This window comes from Anomaloglossus baeobatrachus, chromosome 5 (genome assembly GCF_048569485.1).
Source record: "Anomaloglossus baeobatrachus isolate aAnoBae1 chromosome 5, aAnoBae1.hap1, whole genome shotgun sequence".
NCBI classification, from domain to species: Eukaryota; Metazoa; Chordata; class Amphibia; order Anura; family Aromobatidae; genus Anomaloglossus; species Anomaloglossus baeobatrachus.
Genome location: NC_134357.1, coordinates 10,342,812 through 10,361,094, shown reverse-complemented (window position 1 = coordinate 10,361,094; position 18,283 = coordinate 10,342,812). Strand labels below are relative to the sequence as shown.

At 45.1% G+C, this 18,283-nt stretch overlaps 2 protein-coding genes across 2 annotated transcripts in view; one reads left to right on the top strand and one right to left on the bottom strand.

The window, feature by feature from the left end:
- Positions 1 to 13,071, top strand: part of TECTB (tectorin beta) — a 46,222-nt gene extending 33,151 nt beyond the window's left edge. Inside the window, exons 8-10 of the mRNA XM_075352179.1 lie at positions 10,206 to 10,275; positions 12,449 to 12,481; positions 12,929 to 13,071. Coding sequence (XP_075208294.1) covers positions 10,206 to 10,275; positions 12,449 to 12,481; positions 12,929 to 12,996 — 171 coding nt within the window. The 3' untranslated portion in view covers positions 12,997 to 13,071. The remainder of the gene's footprint in view (positions 1 to 10,205; positions 10,276 to 12,448; positions 12,482 to 12,928) is intronic.
- A 2,910-nt stretch (positions 13,072 to 15,981) lies between these two features.
- Positions 15,982 to 18,283, bottom strand: part of LOC142312560 (guanylate cyclase 2G-like) — a 63,447-nt gene continuing 61,145 nt past the window's right edge. Inside the window, exon 24 of the mRNA XM_075351551.1 lies at positions 15,982 to 16,116. Within this exon, the coding sequence (XP_075207666.1) occupies positions 15,982 to 16,116 (135 nt within the window). The remainder of the gene's footprint in view (positions 16,117 to 18,283) is intronic.

The following is an 18,283-nucleotide window of genomic DNA, read 5'->3' as shown; positions in this document are numbered from 1 at the left end:
TCTCTGTATACAGGGAGCTCCCCCTAGTGGTGGCTGCAGACAGGATCTTATCATGTATCTCTGTATACAGGGAGCTCCCCCTAGTGGTGGCTGCAGACAGGATCTTATCATGTATCTCTGTATACAGGGAGCTCCCCCTAGTGGTGACTGCAGACAGGATCTTATCATGTATCTCTGTATACAGGGAGCTCCCCCTAGTGGTGGCTGCAGACAGGATCTTATCATGTATCTCTGTATACAGGGAGCTCCCCCTAGTGGTGGCTGCAGACAGGATCTCATCATGTATCTCTGTATACAGGGAGCTCCCCCTAGTGGAGGCTGCAGACAGGATCTTATCATGTACCTCTGTATACAGGGAGCTCCCCCTAGTGGTGGCTGCAGATAGGATCTTATCATGTATCTCTGTATAGAGGGAGCTCCCCCTAGTGGTGGCTGCAGACAGGATCTTATTATGTATCTCTGTATACAGGGAGCTCCCTCTAGTGGAGGCTGCAGACAGGATCTTATCATGTATCTCTGTATACAGGGAGCTCCCCCTAGTGGTGGCTGCAGACAGGATCTTATCATGTATTTCTGTATACAGGGAGCTCCCCCTAGTGGTGGCTGCAGACAGGATCTTATCATGTATCTCTGTATAGAGGGAGCTCCCCCTAGTGGTGGTTGCAGACAGGATCTTATCATGCATCTCTGTATACAGGGAGCTCCCCCTAGTGGTGACTGCAGACATGATCTTATCATGTATCTCTGTATACAGGGAGCTCCCCCTAGTGGTGGTTGCAGACATTGCAGACATGATCTTATCATGTAGCTCTGTATACATGGAGCTCCCCCTAGTGGTGGCTGCAGACAGGATCGTATCATGTATCTCTGTATACAGGGAGCTCCCCCTAGTGGTGGCTGCAGACAGGATCTTATCATGTATCTCTGTATAGAGGGATCTCCCCCTAGTGGTGACTGCAGACAGGATCTTATCATGTATCTCTGTATACAGGGAGCTCCCCCTAGTGGTGGCTGCAGACAGAATCTTATCATGTATCTCTGTATACAGGGAGCTCCCCCTAGTGGTGGCTGCAGACAGGATCTTATCATGTATCTCTGTATAGAGGGATCTCCCCCTAGTGGTGGCTGCAGACAGGATCTTATCATGTATCTCTGTATACAGGGAGCTCCCCCTAGTGGTGGCTGCAGACAGGATCTTATCATGTATCTCTGTATAGAGGGATCTCCCCCTAGTGGTGGCTGCAGACAGGAGCTTATCATGTATCTCTGTATACAGGGAGCTCCCCCTAGTGGTGGCTGCAGAAAGGATCTTATTATGTATCTCTGTATACAGGGAGCTCCCCGTAGTGGAGGCTGCAGACAGGATCTTATCATGTATCTCTGTATACAGGGAGCTCCCCCTAGTGGTGGCTGCAGACAGGATCTTATCATGTATCTCTGTATACAGGGAGCTCCCCCTAGTGGAGGCTGCAGACAGGATCTTATCATGTACCTCTGTATACAGGGAGCTCCCCCTAGTGGTGGCTGCAGACAGGATCTTATCATGTATCTCTGTATAGAGGGAGCTCCCCCTAGTGGTGGCTGCAGACAGGATCTTATTATGTATCTCTGTATACAGGGAGCTCCCTCTAGTGGAGGCTGCAGACAGGATCTTATCATGTATCTCTGTATACAGGGAGCTCCCCCCAGTGGTGGCTGCAGACTGGATCTTATCATGTATCTCTGTATACAGGGAGCTCCCCCTAGTGGTGGCTGCAGACAGGATCTTATCATGTATCTCTGTATACAGGGAGCTCCCCCTAGTGGTGGCTGCAGACAGGATCTTATCATGTATCTCTGTATACAGGGAGCGCCCCCTAGTGGTGGCTGCAGACAGGATCTTATCATGTATCTCTGTATACAGGGAGCTCCCCCTAGTGGTGGCTGCAGACAGGATCTTATCATGTATCTCTGTATACAGGGAGCTCCCCCTAGTGGTGACTGCAGACATGATCTTACCATGTATCTCTGTATACAGGGAGCTCCCTCTAGTGGTGACTGCAGACATGATCTTATCATGTATCTCTGTATACAGGGAGCTCCCCCTAGTGGTGGCTGCAGACAGGATCTTATCATGTATCTCTGTATACAGGGAGCTCCCCCTAGTGGTGATTGCAGACAGGATCTTATCATGTGTCTCTGTATACAGGGAGCTCCCCCTAGTGGTGGCTGCAGACAGAATCTTATCATGTATCTCTGTATACAGGGAGCTCCCCCTAGTGGTGACTGCAGACAGAATCTCATCATGTATCTCTGTATACAGGGAGCTCCCCCTAGTGGTGACTGCAGACAGGATCTTATCATGTATCTCTGTATACAGGGTGCTCCCCCTAGTGGTGACTGCAGACATGATCTTATCATGTATCTCTGTATACAGGGAACTCCCCCTAGTGGTGGTTGCAGACATTGCAGACATGATCTTATCATGTAGCTCTGTATACAGGGAGCTCCCCCTAGTGGTGGCTGCAGACAGGATCTTATCATGTATCTCTGTATAGAGGGAGCTCCCCCTAGTGGTGGCTGCAGACAGGATCTTATTATGTATCTCTGTATACAGGGAGCTCCCTCTAGTGGAGGCTGCAGACAGGATCTTATCATGTATCTCTGTATACAGGGAGCTCCCCCCAGTGGTGGCTGCAGACTGGATCTTATCATGTATCTCTGTATACAGGGAGCTCCCCCTAGTGGTGGCTGCAGACAGGATCTTATCATGTATCTCTGTATACAGGGAGCTCCCCCTAGTGGTGGCTGCAGACAGGATCTTATCATGTATCTCTGTATACAGGGAGCGCCCCCTAGTGGTGGCTGCAGACAGGATCTTATCATGTATCTCTGTATACAGGGAGCTCCCCCTAGTGGTGGCTGCAGACAGGATCTTATCATGTATCTCTGTATACAGGGAGCTCCCCCTAGTGGTGACTGCAGACATGATCTTACCATGTATCTCTGTATACAGGGAGCTCCCTCTAGTGGTGACTGCAGACATGATCTTATCATGTATCTCTGTATACAGGGAGCTCCCCCTAGTGGTGGCTGCAGACAGGATCTTATCATGTATCTCTGTATACAGGGAGCTCCCCCTAGTGGTGATTGCAGACAGGATCTTATCATGTGTCTCTGTATACAGGGAGCTCCCCCTAGTGGTGGCTGCAGACAGAATCTTATCATGTATCTCTGTATACAGGGAGCTCCCCCTAGTGGTGACTGCAGACAGAATCTCATCATGTATCTCTGTATACAGGGAGCTCCCCCTAGTGGTGACTGCAGACAGGATCTTATCATGTATCTCTGTATACAGGGTGCTCCCCCTAGTGGTGACTGCAGACATGATCTTATCATGTATCTCTGTATACAGGGAACTCCCCCTAGTGGTGGTTGCAGACATTGCAGACATGATCTTATCATGTAGCTCTGTATACAGGGAGCTCCCCCTAGTGGTGGCTGCAGACAGGATCTTATCATGTATCTCTGTATACAGGGAGCTCCCCCTAGTGGTGGCTGCAGACAGGATCTTATCATGTATCTCTGTATAGAGGGATCTCCCCCTAGTGGTGACTGCAGACAGGATCTTATCATGTATCTCTGTATACAGGGAGCTCCCCCTAGTGGTGGCTGCAGACAGAATCTTATCATGTATCTCTGTATACAGGGAGCTCCCCCTAGTGGTGGCTGCAGACAGGATCTTATCATGTATCTCTGTATAGAGGGATCTCCCCCTAGTGGTGGCTGCTGACAGGATCTTATCATGTATCTCTGTATACAGGGAGCTCCCCCTAGTGGTGGCTGCAGACAGAATCTTATCATGTATTTCTGTATACAGGGAGCTCCCCCTAGTGGTGGCTGCAGACAGGATCTTATCATGTATCTCTGTATAGAGGGATCTCCCCCTAGTGGTGGCTGCAGACAGGATCTTATCATGTATCTCTGTATACAGGGAGCTCACCCTAGTGGTGGCTGCAGACAGGATCTTATCATGTATCTCTGTATAGAGGGATCTCCCCCTAGTGGTGGCTGCAGAGAGGAGCTTATCATGTATCTCTGTATACAGGGAGCTCCCCCTAGTGGTGGCTGCAGACAGGATCTTACCATGTATCTCTGTATACAGGGAGCTCCCCCTAGTGGTGACTGCAGACAGGATCTTATCATGTATCTCTGTATACAGGGAGCTCTCCCTAGTGGTGGCTGCAGACAGGATCTTATCATGTATCTCTGTATACAGGGAGCTCCCCCTAGTGGTGGCTGCAGACAGGATCTTATCATGTATCTCTCTATACAGGGAGCTCCCCCTAGTGGTGGCTGCAGACAGGATCTTATCATGTATCTCTGTATACAGGGAGCTCCCCCTAGTGGAGGCTGCAGACAGAATCTTATCATGTACCTCTGTATACAGGGAGCTCCCCCTAGTGGTGGCTGCAGACAGGATCTTATCATGTATCTCTGTATAGAGGGAGCTTCCCCTAGTGGTGGTTGCAGACAGGATTTTATCATGCAAGTCTGTATACAGGGAGCTCCCCCTAGTGGTGGCTGCAGAGAGAATCTTATCATGTATCTGTGTATACAGGGAGCTCCCCCTAGTGGTGGCTGCAGACAGGATCTTATCATGTATCTGTGTATACAGGGAGCTCCCCCTAGTGGTGGCTGCAGACAGGATCTTATCATGTATTTCTGTATACAGGAAGCTCCCCCTAGTGGTGGCTGCAGACAGGATCTTATCATGTATCTCTGTATACAGGGAGCTCCCTCTAGTGGTGACTGCAGACAGGATCTTATCATGTATCTCTGTATAGAGGGAGCTCCCCCTAGTGGTGGTTGCAGACAGGATCTTATCATGTATCTCTGTATACAGGGAGCTCCCCCTAGTGATGGCTGCAGACAGGATCTTATCATGTATCTCTGTATACAGGGAGCTCCCCCTAGTGGTGACTGCAGACAGGATCTTATCATGTATCTCTGTATACAGGGAGCTCCCCCTAGTGGTGGTTGCAGACAGGATCTTATCATGCATCTCTGTATACAGGGAGCTCCCCCTAGTGGTGGCTGCAGACAGAATCTTATCATGTATCTCTGTATACAGGGAGCTCCCCCCAGTGGTGGCTGCAGACAGGATCTTATCATGTATCTCTGTATACAGGGAGCTCCCCCTAGTGATGGCTGCAGATAGGATCTTATCATGTATCTCTGAATACAGGGAGCTCCCACTAGTGGTGGCTGCAGACAGGGTCTTATCATGTATCTTTGTATACAGGGAGCTCCCCCTAGTGGTGGCTGCAGACAGGATCTTATCATGTATCTCTATATACAGGGAGCTCCCCCTAGTGGTGACTGCAGACAGAATCTTATCATGTATCTCTGTATACAGGGAGCTCCCCCTAGTGGTGTCTGGAGACAGGATCTTATCATGTATCTCTGTATACAGGGAGTTCCTCCTAGTGGTGGCTGCAGACAGAATCTTATCATGTATCTCTGTATACAGGGAGCTCCCCCTAGTGGTGTCTGGAGACAGGATCTTATCATGTGTCTCTGTATACAGGGAGCTCCCCCTAGTGGTGGCTGCAGACAGGATCTTATCGTGTATCTCTGTATACAGGGAGCTCCCCCTAGTGGTGACTGCAGACAGGATCTTATCATGTATCTCTGTATACAGGGAGCTCCCCCTAGTGGTGTCTGCAGACAGGATCTTATCATGTATCTCTGTATACAGGGTGCTCCCCCTAGTGGTGACTGCAGACAGGATCTTATCATGTATATCTGTATACAGGGAGTTCCCCCTAGTGGTGGCTGCAGACAGAATCTTATCATGTATCTCTGTATACAGGGAGCTCCCCCTAGTGGTGACTGCAGACATGATCTTATCATGTATCTCTGTATACAGGGAGCGCTCCCTAGTGGTGACTGCAGACAGAATCTTATCATGTATCTCTGTATACAGGGAGCTCCCCCTAGTGGTGGCTGCAGACAGGATCTTATCATGTATCTCTGTATACAGGGTGCTCCCCCTAGTGGTGACTGCAGACATGATCTTATCATGTATCTCTGTATACAGGGAGCTCCCCCTAGTGGTGACTGCAGACAGGATCTTATCATGTATCTCTGTATACAGGGTGCTCCCCCTAGTGGTGACTGCAGACATGATCTTATCATGTATCTCTGTATACAGGGAGCCCCCCACTAGTGGTGGTTGCAGACATTGCAGACATGATCTTATCATGTAGCTCTGTATACAGGGAGCTCCCCCTAGTGGTGGCTGCAGACAGGATCTTATCATGTATCTCTGTATAGAGGGATCTCCCCCTAGTGGTGGCTGCAGACAGGATCTTATCATGTATCTCTGTATACAGGGAGCTCCCCCTAGTGGTGGCTGCAGACAGGATCTTATCATGTATCTCTGTATTGAGGGATCTCCCCCTAGTGGTGGCTGCAGACAGGAGCTTATCATGTATCTCTGTATACAGGGAGCTCCCCCTAGTGGTGATTGCAGACAGGATCTTATCATGTGTCTCTGTATACAGGGAGCTCCCCCTAGTGGTGGTTGCAGACATTGCAGACATGATCTTATCATGTAGCTCTGTATAAATGGAGCTCCCCCAAGTGGTGGCTGCAGACAGGATCGTATCATGTATCTCTGTATACAGGGAGCTCCCCCTAGTGGTGGCTGCAGACAGGATCTTATCATGTATCTCTGTATAGAGGGATCTCCCCCTAGTGGTGGCTGCAGACAGAATCTTATCATGTATCTCTGTATACAGGGAGCTCCCCCTAGTGGTGGCTGCAGACAGGATCTTATCATGTATCTCTGTATAGAGGGATCTCCCCCTAGTGGTGGCTGCAGACAGGATCTTATCATGTATCTCTGTATACAGGGAGCTCCCCCTAGTGGTGGCTGCAGACAGGATCTTATCATGTATCTCTGTATACAGGGAGCTCCCCCTAGTGGTGGCTGCAGACAGGAGCTTATCATGTATCTCTGTATACAGGGAGCTCCCCCTAGTGGTGGCTGCAGAAAGGATCTTATTATGTATCTCTGTATACAGGGAGCTCCCCCTAGTGGAGGCTGCAGACAGGATCTTATCATGTATCTCTGTATACAGGGAGCTCCCCCTAGTGGTGGCTGCAGACAGGATCTTATCATGTATCTCTGTATACAGGGAGCTTCCCCTAGTGGTGACTGCAGACAGGATCTTATCATGTATCTCTGTATACAGGGAGCTCCCCCTAGTGGTGGCTGCAGACAGGATCTTATCATGTATCTCTGTATACAGGGAGCTCCCCCTAGTGGTGGCTGCAGACAGGATCTTATCATGTATCTCTGTATACAGGGAGCTCCCCCTAGTGGTGACTGCAGACAGGATCTTATCATGTATCTCTGTATACAGGGAGCTCCCCCTAGTGGTGGCTGCAGACAGGATCTTATCATGTATCTCTGTATACAGGGAGCTCCCCCTAGTGGTGGCTGCAGACAGGATCTCATCATGTATCTCTGTATACAGGGAGCTCCCCCTAGTGGAGGCTGCAGACAGGATCTTATCATGTACCTCTGTATACAGGGAGCTCCCCCTAGTGGTGGCTGCAGATAGGATCTTATCATGTATCTCTGTATAGAGGGAGCTCCCCCAAGTGGTGGCTGCAGACAGGATCGTATTATGTATCTCTGTATACAGGGAGCTCCCTCTAGTGGAGGCTGCAGACAGGATCTTATCATGTATCTCTGTATACAGGGAGCTCCCCCTAGTGGTGGCTGCAGACAGGATCTTATCATGTATTTCTGTATACAGGGAGCTCCCCCTAGTGGTGGCTGCAGACAGGATCTTATCATGTATCTCTGTATAGAGGGAGCTCCCCCTAGTGGTGGTTGCAGACAGGATCTTATCATGCATCTCTGTATACAGGGAGCTCCCCCTAGTGGTGGTTGCAGACATTGCAGACATGATCTTATCATGTAGCTCTGTATACATGGAGCTCCCCCTAGTGGTGGCTGCAGACAGGATCGTATCATGTATCTCTGTATACAGGGAGCTCCCCCTAGTGGTGGCTGCAGACAGGATCTTATCATGTATCTCTGTATAGAGGGATCTCCCCCTAGTGGTGACTGCAGACAGGATCTTATCATGTATCTCTGTATACAGGGAGCTCCCCCTAGTGGTGGCTGCAGACAGAATCTTATCATGTATCTCTGTATACAGGGAGCTCCCCCTAGTGGTGGCTGCAGACAGGATCTTATCATGTATCTCTGTATAGAGGGATCTCCCCCTAGTGGTGGCTGCAGACAGGATCTTATCATGTATCTCTGTATACAGGGAGCTCCCCCTAGTGGTGGCTGCAGACAGGATCTTATCATGTATCTCTGTATAGAGGGATCTCCCCCTAGTGGTGGCTGCAGACAGGAGCTTATCATGTATCTCTGTATACAGGGAGCTCCCCCTAGTGGTGGCTGCAGAAAGGATCTTATTATGTATCTCTGTATACAGGGAGCTCCCCGTAGTGGAGGCTGCAGACAGGATCTTATCATGTATCTCTGTATACAGGGAGCTTCCCCTAGTGGTGGCTGCAGACAGGATCTTATCATGTATCTCTGTATACAGGGAGCTCCCCCTAGTGGAGGCTGCAGACAGGATCTTATCATGTACCTCTGTATACAGGGAGCTCCCCCTAGTGGTGGCTGCAGACAGGATCTTATCATGTATCTCTGTATAGAGGGAGCTCCCCCTAGTGGTGGCTGCAGACAGGATCTTATTATGTATCTCTGTATACAGGGAGCTCCCTCTAGTGGAGGCTGCAGACAGGATCTTATCATGTATCTCTGTATACAGGGAGCTCCCCCTAGTGGTGGCTGCAGACAGGATCTTATCATGTATTTCTGTATACAGGGAGCTCCCCCTAGTGGTGGCTGCAGACAGGATCTTATCATGTATCTCTGTATAGAGGGAGCTCCCCCTAGTGGTGTCTGCAGATAGGATCTTATCATGTATTTCTGTATACAGGGAGCTCCCCCTAGTGGTGACTGCAGATAGGATCTTATCATGTACCTCTGTATACAGGGAGCTCCCCCTAGTGGTGGCTGCAGGTAGGATCTTATCATGTATCTCTGTATAGAGGGAGCTCCCCTAGTGGTGGTTGCAGACAGGATCTTATCATGCATCTCTGTATACAGGGAGCTCCCCCTAGTGGTGGCTGCAGAGAGGATCTCATCATGTATCTCTGTATACAGGGAGCTCCCCCTAGTGGAGGCTGCAGACAGGATCTTATCATGTATCTGTGTATACAGGGAGCTCCCCCTAGTGGTGGCTGCAGACAGGATCTTATCATGTATCTCTGTATACAGGGAGCTCCCCCTAGTGGTGGCTGCAGATAGGATCTTATTATGTATTTCTGTATACAGGAAGCTCCCCCTAGTGGTGGCTGCAGACAGGATCTTATCATGTATCTCTGTATAGAGGGAGCTCCCCCTAGTGGTGGTTGCAGACAGGATCTCATCATGTATCTCTGTATACAGGGAGCTCCCCCTAGTGGTGGCTGCAGACAGGATCTTATCATGTATCTCTGTATAGAGGGAGCTCCCCCTACTGGTGGCTGCAGACAGGATCTTATCATGTATCTCTGTATACAGGGAGCTCCCCCTAGTGGTGGCTGCAGACAGGATCTTATCATGTATCTCTGTATACAGGGAGCTCCCCCTAGTGATGGCTGCAGACAGGATCTTATCATGTATCTCTGTATACAGGGAGCTCCCCCTAGTGGTGACTGCAGACAGGATCTTATTATTTATCTCTGTATACAGGGAGCTCCCCCTAGTGATGGCTGCAGACAGGATCTTATCATGTATCTCTGTATACAGCGAGCTCCCCCTAGTGGTGACTGCAGACAGGATCTTATCATGTATCTCTGTATACAGGGAGCTCCACCTAGTGGTGGCTGCAGACAGGATCTTATCATGTATCTCTGTATACATTTAGCTCCCCCTAGTGGTGACTGTAGACAGGATCTTATCATGTATATCTGTATACAGGGAGCTCCCCCTAGTGGTGACTGCAGACAGGATCTTATCATGTATATCTGTATACAGGGAGCTCCCCCTAGTGGTTGTTGCAGACAGAATATTATGTGCAGTATCTTCATGAATCTATGTTTTCAGATCTCTGCAGATTTTGTATCCTGATTTATTTTTGCAGACATGTGGAAGACGGAGACAGCAGAAGGAGCAAACTGGAGGTGTCTTAGTGGCGGAATTTTTACTGCAGAGTATGTATCCCTGTTATAGAATAGACTAGGCGCTTTCCTTGAGATGTATTTGTTTTTCCTTTGTTCTTTTCTCTTCTTTTCGATCCCTTCTAAGTTTTACAATCCATCCTATTTGCATGTATATGTTTTGGTGCATTTCCCAATCTATCAGGTTATTATATACATTATCTCGTGTGGACCTCAGAGCAGCCATGATTTTTAGGCTATGTGCGCACAGTGCGTTTTTCGCGGCATTTTTGCGCGTTTTTCGGGTGCGTTTTTTGCCTCAAAACTGCATGACTTTGCTTCCCCAGCAAAGTCTATGAGTTTTCATTTTTGCTGTCCGCACACAACTGTTTTTTTAAGCTGCGTTTTTGAGCTTGAAAAAAAAAATGGACATGTCAATTCTTTCCTGCGTTTTTCTGCGTTTTCCGCCCATGCAATGCATTGGAAAACCGCAGCAAAACGCAGAGATCAAAAATGTAGCAAAACGCAACCAAAAACGCACCAAATCGCGGTAAAAACGCGTTTTTTGACGCGTTTTTTAGACGCGGGTGCGTTTTTGTGCGTTTTTAGCGGCCAAAAAGGCACAAAAATGCAGTGTCAAAAAAACGCAGTGTGCGAACTTAGCCTTATACCTGCTCCTTTGATAATCCTGTGTATACTGTAGTATGCATTATCCTCAGGGTGAGACATCATTCACAGTCATGTTGCATTATTCTCAGGGTGAGACATTATTCACAGTCATTTTGCATTATTCTCAGGGTGAGACATCATTCACAGTCATGTTGCATTATCCTCAGGGTGAGACATCATTCACAGTCATGTTGCATTATTCTCAGGGTGAGACATCATTCACAGTCATGTTGCATTATCCTCAGGGTGAGACATCATTCACAGTCATTTTGCATTATCCTCAGGGTGAGACATCATTCACAGTCATGTTGCATTATCCTCAGGGTGAGACATCATTCACAGTCATGTTGCATTATCCTCAGGGTGAGACATCATTCACAGTCATGTTGCATTATCCTCAGGGTGAGACATCATTCACAGTCATGTTGCATTATTCTCAGGGTGAGACATCATTCACAGTCATGTTGCATTATCCTCAGGGTGAGACATCATTCACAGTCATGTTGCATTATTCTCAGGGTGAGACATCATTCACAGTCATGTTGCATTATCCTCAGGGTGAGACATCATTCACAGTCATGTTGCATTATCCTCAGGGTGAGACATCATTCACAGTCATGTTGCATTATCCTCAGGGTGAGACATCATTCACAGTCATGTTGCATTATCCTCAGGGTGAGACATCATTCACAGTCATTTTGCATTATTCTCAGGGTGAGACATCATTCACAGTCATGTTGCATTATCCTCAGGGTGAGACATCATTCACAGTCATTTTGCATTATCCTCAGGGTGAGACATCATTCACAGTCATTTTGCATTATTCTCAGGGTGAGACATCATTCACAGTCATGTTGCATTATTCTCAGGGTGAGACATCATTCACAGTCATTTTGCATTATTCTCAGGGTGAGACATCATTCACAGTCATGTTGCATTATCCTCAGGGTGAGACATCATTCACAGTCATGTTGCATTATCCTCAGGGTGAGACATCATTCACAGTCATTTTGCATTATTCTCAGGGTGAGACATCATTCACAGTCATGTTGCATTATTCTCAGGGTGAGACATCATTCACAGTCATTTTGCATTATTCTCAGGGTGAGACATCATTCACAGTCATGTTGCATTATCCTCAGGGTGAGACATCATTCACAGTCATGTTGCATTATCCTCAGGGTGAGACATCATTCACAGTCATTTTGCATTATCCTCAGGGTGAGACATCATTCACAGTCATTTTGCATTATTCTCAGGGTGAGACATCATTCACAGTCATTTTGCATTATTCTCAGGGTGAGACATCATTCACAGTCATTTTGCATTATTCTCAGGGTGAGACATCATTCACAGTCATGTTGCATTATTCTCAGGGTGAGACATCATTCACAGTCATGTTGCATTATTCTCAGGGTGAGACATCATTCACAGTCATGTTGCATTTTCGGCCGGTCTGATCCCACACTGTTTACAGCCTAATGAGACCCCAATTGACCAGTGATGTTTGGATTTTGCTTGTTTGGGCTCATGTATGTTTCCTCCGCTTTTTCTTTAGATTCGGCAGCTTCCAGCTCTCCCGGCCTTACAGGTAAAGTTCCACAATTGTTCCAGGTATCTCCAGTTTGCCACTTCTTCCCCTACGACATGTAGAATCCTGGAAGCTGAGATATGAGGGGCTGTTTGTCGCCCCCCACACTGTTTTGTGGCTGTAGCTGCCCCTGTGCCCTGGTTTTCAGTTTCCTCCCAGATGCAATATAGAGTAGAAGACCCCAGCGCTGCTCTCGGCTGTTCTGCCCATCGGTGGGGGCTCTAGATGTTGCACCCCCATAATTTTGCATTTACCCCTTTATTTTGGGGTTCTCTTCTTGAGCAGCTCTTGTGACCACATAGGTATCACCGCTACTTCTGAGTGACAGCCCCTGAGGACGCTGGAGTGTTACATTGTGTCACCCATCTTTCCCAGGTTCAGAAGAGACGTACAGTATATATTTATATTATATCCCAGCAGTGATATCTCTTGATGTTCTCTCCCCAGTGGTCGTCCACCGTCTCCACCATCTGATCCTGACTATGGGGATCTACAAGATGCTGACCTTAAACTAACCGCCCGCAGAGTGACGTCTCCGGAGACGAAGCCTGATCCTCGGTCCCTCCCGTCATACACACGCTCAGGAATAAAACGGTCTCGGATCGGCCTCAGGGCGGACACCAAGCTGGAAGACGTCCTGCTCCTCACCTTAGACATAAGCTGCGCCCCCCCTCCAGACCCTGCAAGGGACCTCCGCTCCTCCGTAATTAAAGCATCGTCATCGGATCAGAAAGTTCTGCAGCTTCTAATATACTTTGTGCTTTGTTTCTCCCTCCACGATCTCTGCTTCCTCCCAGAGAAAGGGGAACATCTGTGAATACACTCATAAACAAAATCCTGTGTGGCTCATACAATTGTATCCAATCTTGTGTGGCCTTCATCAGATACATTGCACCTCACAGGGGATTGCGTGGCTTGGATACAATTGTATCAATCTCTGTTGTGCGTTGTTAGGTCTCTGTGTGTTTTCTACCAGAATATTCCCATTCACTGACAGACGGCAGAGATCTTAGGAATGATCAGGATTATTTCACAATCTATATTAGGAAGTTGGAAAACTTTTCACTATGAAAGTAAATATTGAATCTATAAAGGCAGACGATCCGTCATGTGCTCTGACACTGATTCACCATGGTGCATACTCTGTAAATAGACGTCCTCTTCTGTAATCTTTATATTTAGTGTGAAAAGACAAAGTGTATAAAAGAGATTTCTTACTGGCTACTTTGTCCAGAAAATCTGTTGATTATCCATCAATCTAGTTAAAAAAAAATCATGCTATAATTAAACTGGTCAATACCTCAGATCCTCAAGACAGTGAGAAAAACGAAAATAATGGTTTATATTGGAATAAGGGACCGTATTATAGAGCAAGGACCACATTGTTAGTAGACATGCGTGGTCTCACCCAGTGCAAGTGAATTGGCTGCACACGTCTAGTCTGAACATGGCCAGGACTGTGCATATTGAATATTTGCAGTCACATGACTGCTTCGTCTCGCCCCGGCAGCGGAGAATCCGCACAGTGCACGCTGTCTACGATGTGAGGACTCGCAGGTCTGCAGTAACATAAAGCGACAGAGAGACTGCAGACTACTGTGAAAAGGACTTTATTATTACAAAATTGTCCAAAAGTTTAGTCACACGCATCACTCAGAAGCAATACCTTCAACACGATCCCAGGAAATAATCATGGGATGATACGAGTGAAAATTGCAAAAAAGAAAGAACAATAAACTTTTTTTTAGGATAAAACCCAAAACTTTATTTAATTAATGAATACAAAATATGTAGATTAAAATGAACAGAGGAGCACACCACAGAGGGACCGGAAATATGCCCCAATGTAAAAAGGCTCAAGGTATGTTATTTCATAGTTGTCCTTTAAATTTGACCATAAGCGTTTACATCAATCCAATATTTCCATATATAAAGTATAAACATTAAATCTAATTGCATAGAAAAATATCTAGAAAAATATCTAGAAAAATTGTAATCTAATTGCATAGAGAAATATATAGAAAAGTTGTAGTAATAATAATAATAATAATAATAATAATATTATAATAATATAATATTTTGATGTAGCAGCAGTGGCATGTTATTATCGCATCTACATAACGGTCTTTTTGATCTCAGGCAGTGCGCTTTTCATAGTGCTTATATTTAACATCCCGTCGATCTGAATTATTCCTGCAGATGCGTCTTTTGTGTGTGAATATTTAGGTACTCGGTAGTATACAACCCTATACTTTTCATTTTGTCACATTTTATAGTTTCTAAACTAGCGTGTTAATAAAACAAAAAGCAACAATCAGCCTTAATAATGAGCAGCTGCAATAGGCACTAAGCACTTTAAATAAATGCGATATCTGCACCGTAAGGCTATGTTCACACGTTGCGTTTTTTTCCGCGTTTCTGCAGCGTTTTTAGCAGCAGCGTTTTTGCGCTAAAACGCATGCGTTTTTGTTTACCAGCAAAGTCAATGGGAAAAGCAGAAATCCTGTCTGCACTTTGCTTTTTTTTCAGCAGCGTTTAATTTGCATATTTGTGGTCAAAAACCATGCTGAAAAAGAAGCAGCATGTCAGTTGTTTTTGCCATTTCTGCAGCGTTTCCTTAACATTGGAGTCAATGAGAAATGGCAAAACGCAACCAAAATCACAATTCCTGCGTTTTTCATGCTTTTTACCTGCTTTTCCACTGCGTTTTTGGCTCAAAAAACGCATGCTTTTCTGGACAAAAATTAATGGGTTCTAATGTTCCTTTACACACACACAATAACCGAAAATTTAAATGTTAACAAATTAGAAACTTCATCTATTTTTCTGATAAAATGTGCATAACCGCTATTTTTTCATTAAAATTGATAATTTCCCATATAGTTTTATTAAAAGTTAATTTTATACTTTTTTTCTCTTTTTTCATTCTTTTTGACTAATTCAACTTTATTTCTCAGTGTCTTGATCTAAAAAACGCATCTGCAGAAACGCAGGTGAAAACGCAGGTAAAAAGCGCTAAAAACGCACTAAAAACGCGGTAAAAACGCATGCGTTTTTAGCGCTAAAAAATGGTCAAAAGCCATTTGGTCAAAAACCAAGGGAAGGAAAACGTGCAGAATAAACTGCAGGTACTCCGACGCAACGTGCGCACATAGCCTTATTACAACTTTTCTATATATTTCTCTATGCAATTAGATTACAATTTTTCTATATATTTTTCTATATATTTTTCTATGCAATTAGATTTAATGTTTATACTTTATATATGGAAATATTGGATTGATGTAAACGCTCATGGTTAAATTTAAAGGACAACTATGAAATAACATACCTTGAGCCTTTTTACATTGGGGCATATTTCCGGTCCCTCTGTGGTGTGCTCCATTGTTTATTTTAATCTACATATTTTGTATTCATTCATTAAATAAAGTTTTATCCTAAAAAAAAGTTTATTGTTTTTTCTATTTTGCAATTTTCACTGGTATCATCCCATGATTATTTCATGGGATAGTGTTGAAGGTATTGTGAAAAGGACGACTCCTCTCATATAAATCCCCCCATCCTGACCGCGTATAGTAAATATCCCCAAATGCATCAGCCACAGATGCCCCCACTAGTGCCAAAGATATTTCTTCCTTTGTGCAGAACTAGGCTGCGATCACATGTGCTGTAATCATCCATTAGATCGGATCCTGCAGAGATGTTTGTTAAAAAAAGTTCTGCAAACAAAACTTTTTTGGCCGTTGTTAAATAACTGATGTCTTCCAAATCCATATTTTTAACATGTAAAATCTATAGAGAATGGATCTGAACAAATGGAAGATAAATAGTAATCTGCTAAGAGATCCATTTTTTTAACATTGAATCTAGAGAGAACGGATCTGTTACCTGATGCTATTAATCTTCCATTTGAAACAGATCCTGTAAGAAAAAAATGGATCCTTGACAAACTTAAGAAAAGCGGATGACTAAATAGCAATCAACTAACAGATCTGTTTTCCATAGTCTCCAATGTTAAAAAAAAAAAAAAAACGGATCCAGCAGAAATCAGTTATTTGACCACAGACAAAACTTTTTTGCCAACAGATCTCTGCAGGATCCGATGTATCGAAAGATTACAGGACATGTGACCTCAGCCTTACGATGACACAAATACATAGCACTGTGGAAATGTTTTAGGCAAGTGTGGAAAAAATGCTGCTAAGTCAAAATGCTTTAAAAAAATAAAAGCGTTAATAGTTTATTTTGATCAATTAACAAAATGCAAAGTGAAACAACCAAAAGAGAAATGTAAATCCCATCAATATTTGGTGAGCCCCCTTTGTGGGCTACAGTTTTCGAGGAAGTCGGCAAGAGGTTGTTCCAATCATCTTAGAGGCCTGACCCCTGATCTTCTGTGTATGAGGCTTGTGCAAATCTTTCTTTGCTCTTCATGTGATCCCAGATAAGCGGGATGACTTGGGGCCACTTCAGTGTTGACTTGGCCCCCAGGTAGAATTGACTCTAGGGGTCTACACTAAAACTATATATTGTATATGTTAGGAATTATCCTAGCAAAATACATGTGTCTCATGCAGCTCTTCTGTGATGTGCAATTCTAGGGGTTTGTATACGGGAGCTCTTTAGATAGTGTATACAGCACAGGTAACACAGTGATCACCAGTAACATTACACCCAGGAGCTCTGTATATAGTGTACAGATAATACCGATGACATTATACACTGGAGCTCTATAGTTTATAGTATAAATGTACAGGTAATACAGTGGTCACTAGTAACATTATACACAGAACTCTGTATATAGCATATGGTGTACAGGTAATACAGTGATTACCAGTAACATTACACACAGGAACTCTGTATATAGTATATGGTTTACAGATAAAACAGTTATTACCAGTAACATTACACACAGGAACTCTGTATATTATTTATGTTGTACAGGTGATATAGTGATTACAAGTACAATTATACACAGGAAGTCTGTATATAGCATATGGTGTACAGGTAATACAGTGATTAGCAGTAACATTACACACGAGCTCTGTATATGGTGTATCATGTACAGATAATACAGAGATCACGGGTAACATTATACACAGACACTCTGTATATAATGTAAGTGCACAGGTAATACAGTGATTACCAGAGACATTATACACAGGAGCTCTGTATATAGTGTATAGTGTACAGGTAATACAGTGCTCACCAGTGACATTATACACAGGAGCTCTGTATATAACGTAATCTGCTGCCTCTGGTCATGTTTGGAGGCTACCTTAAGATCCTACCCTAGCCCGATCCCCATTGGGGAGGGCAACCTGGTTGTGCATTTGAGTGTGTAAGTGATGAAACCGGTACCAACCTTCCCCGGATCCGGGTGCAGCATTACGCCTTAAATCAGGTGCAATACTCTGTGGCGATTGAAGCCTCAGGGGCTATACACACACACACACACACACACACGCACACGCACACGCACACGCACACACGCACCTGTGGGAACATTTTCTTAAAAGCCAGAAAGTGGAATAGAACATAGTCAACTGCAAGACTTTTATGATTAAAAGATTGGCATCATTGAATTTTATTGTATGGACCTATGGCCACCAATATAGATCCACAATGAGGCGCTGGATCCATTTACAACCTTCAGCCAAACACTGACGAAAAATATAAAAAAATTCAGAAAATTTCAATTTATTCCAAAAACTCTGAAAACATCATTATAACCCGATAATGAACATCAGGGAGTAGAATTATTAAGAATGTGTTAGAACATGTGACTTCTCATGAAACCTG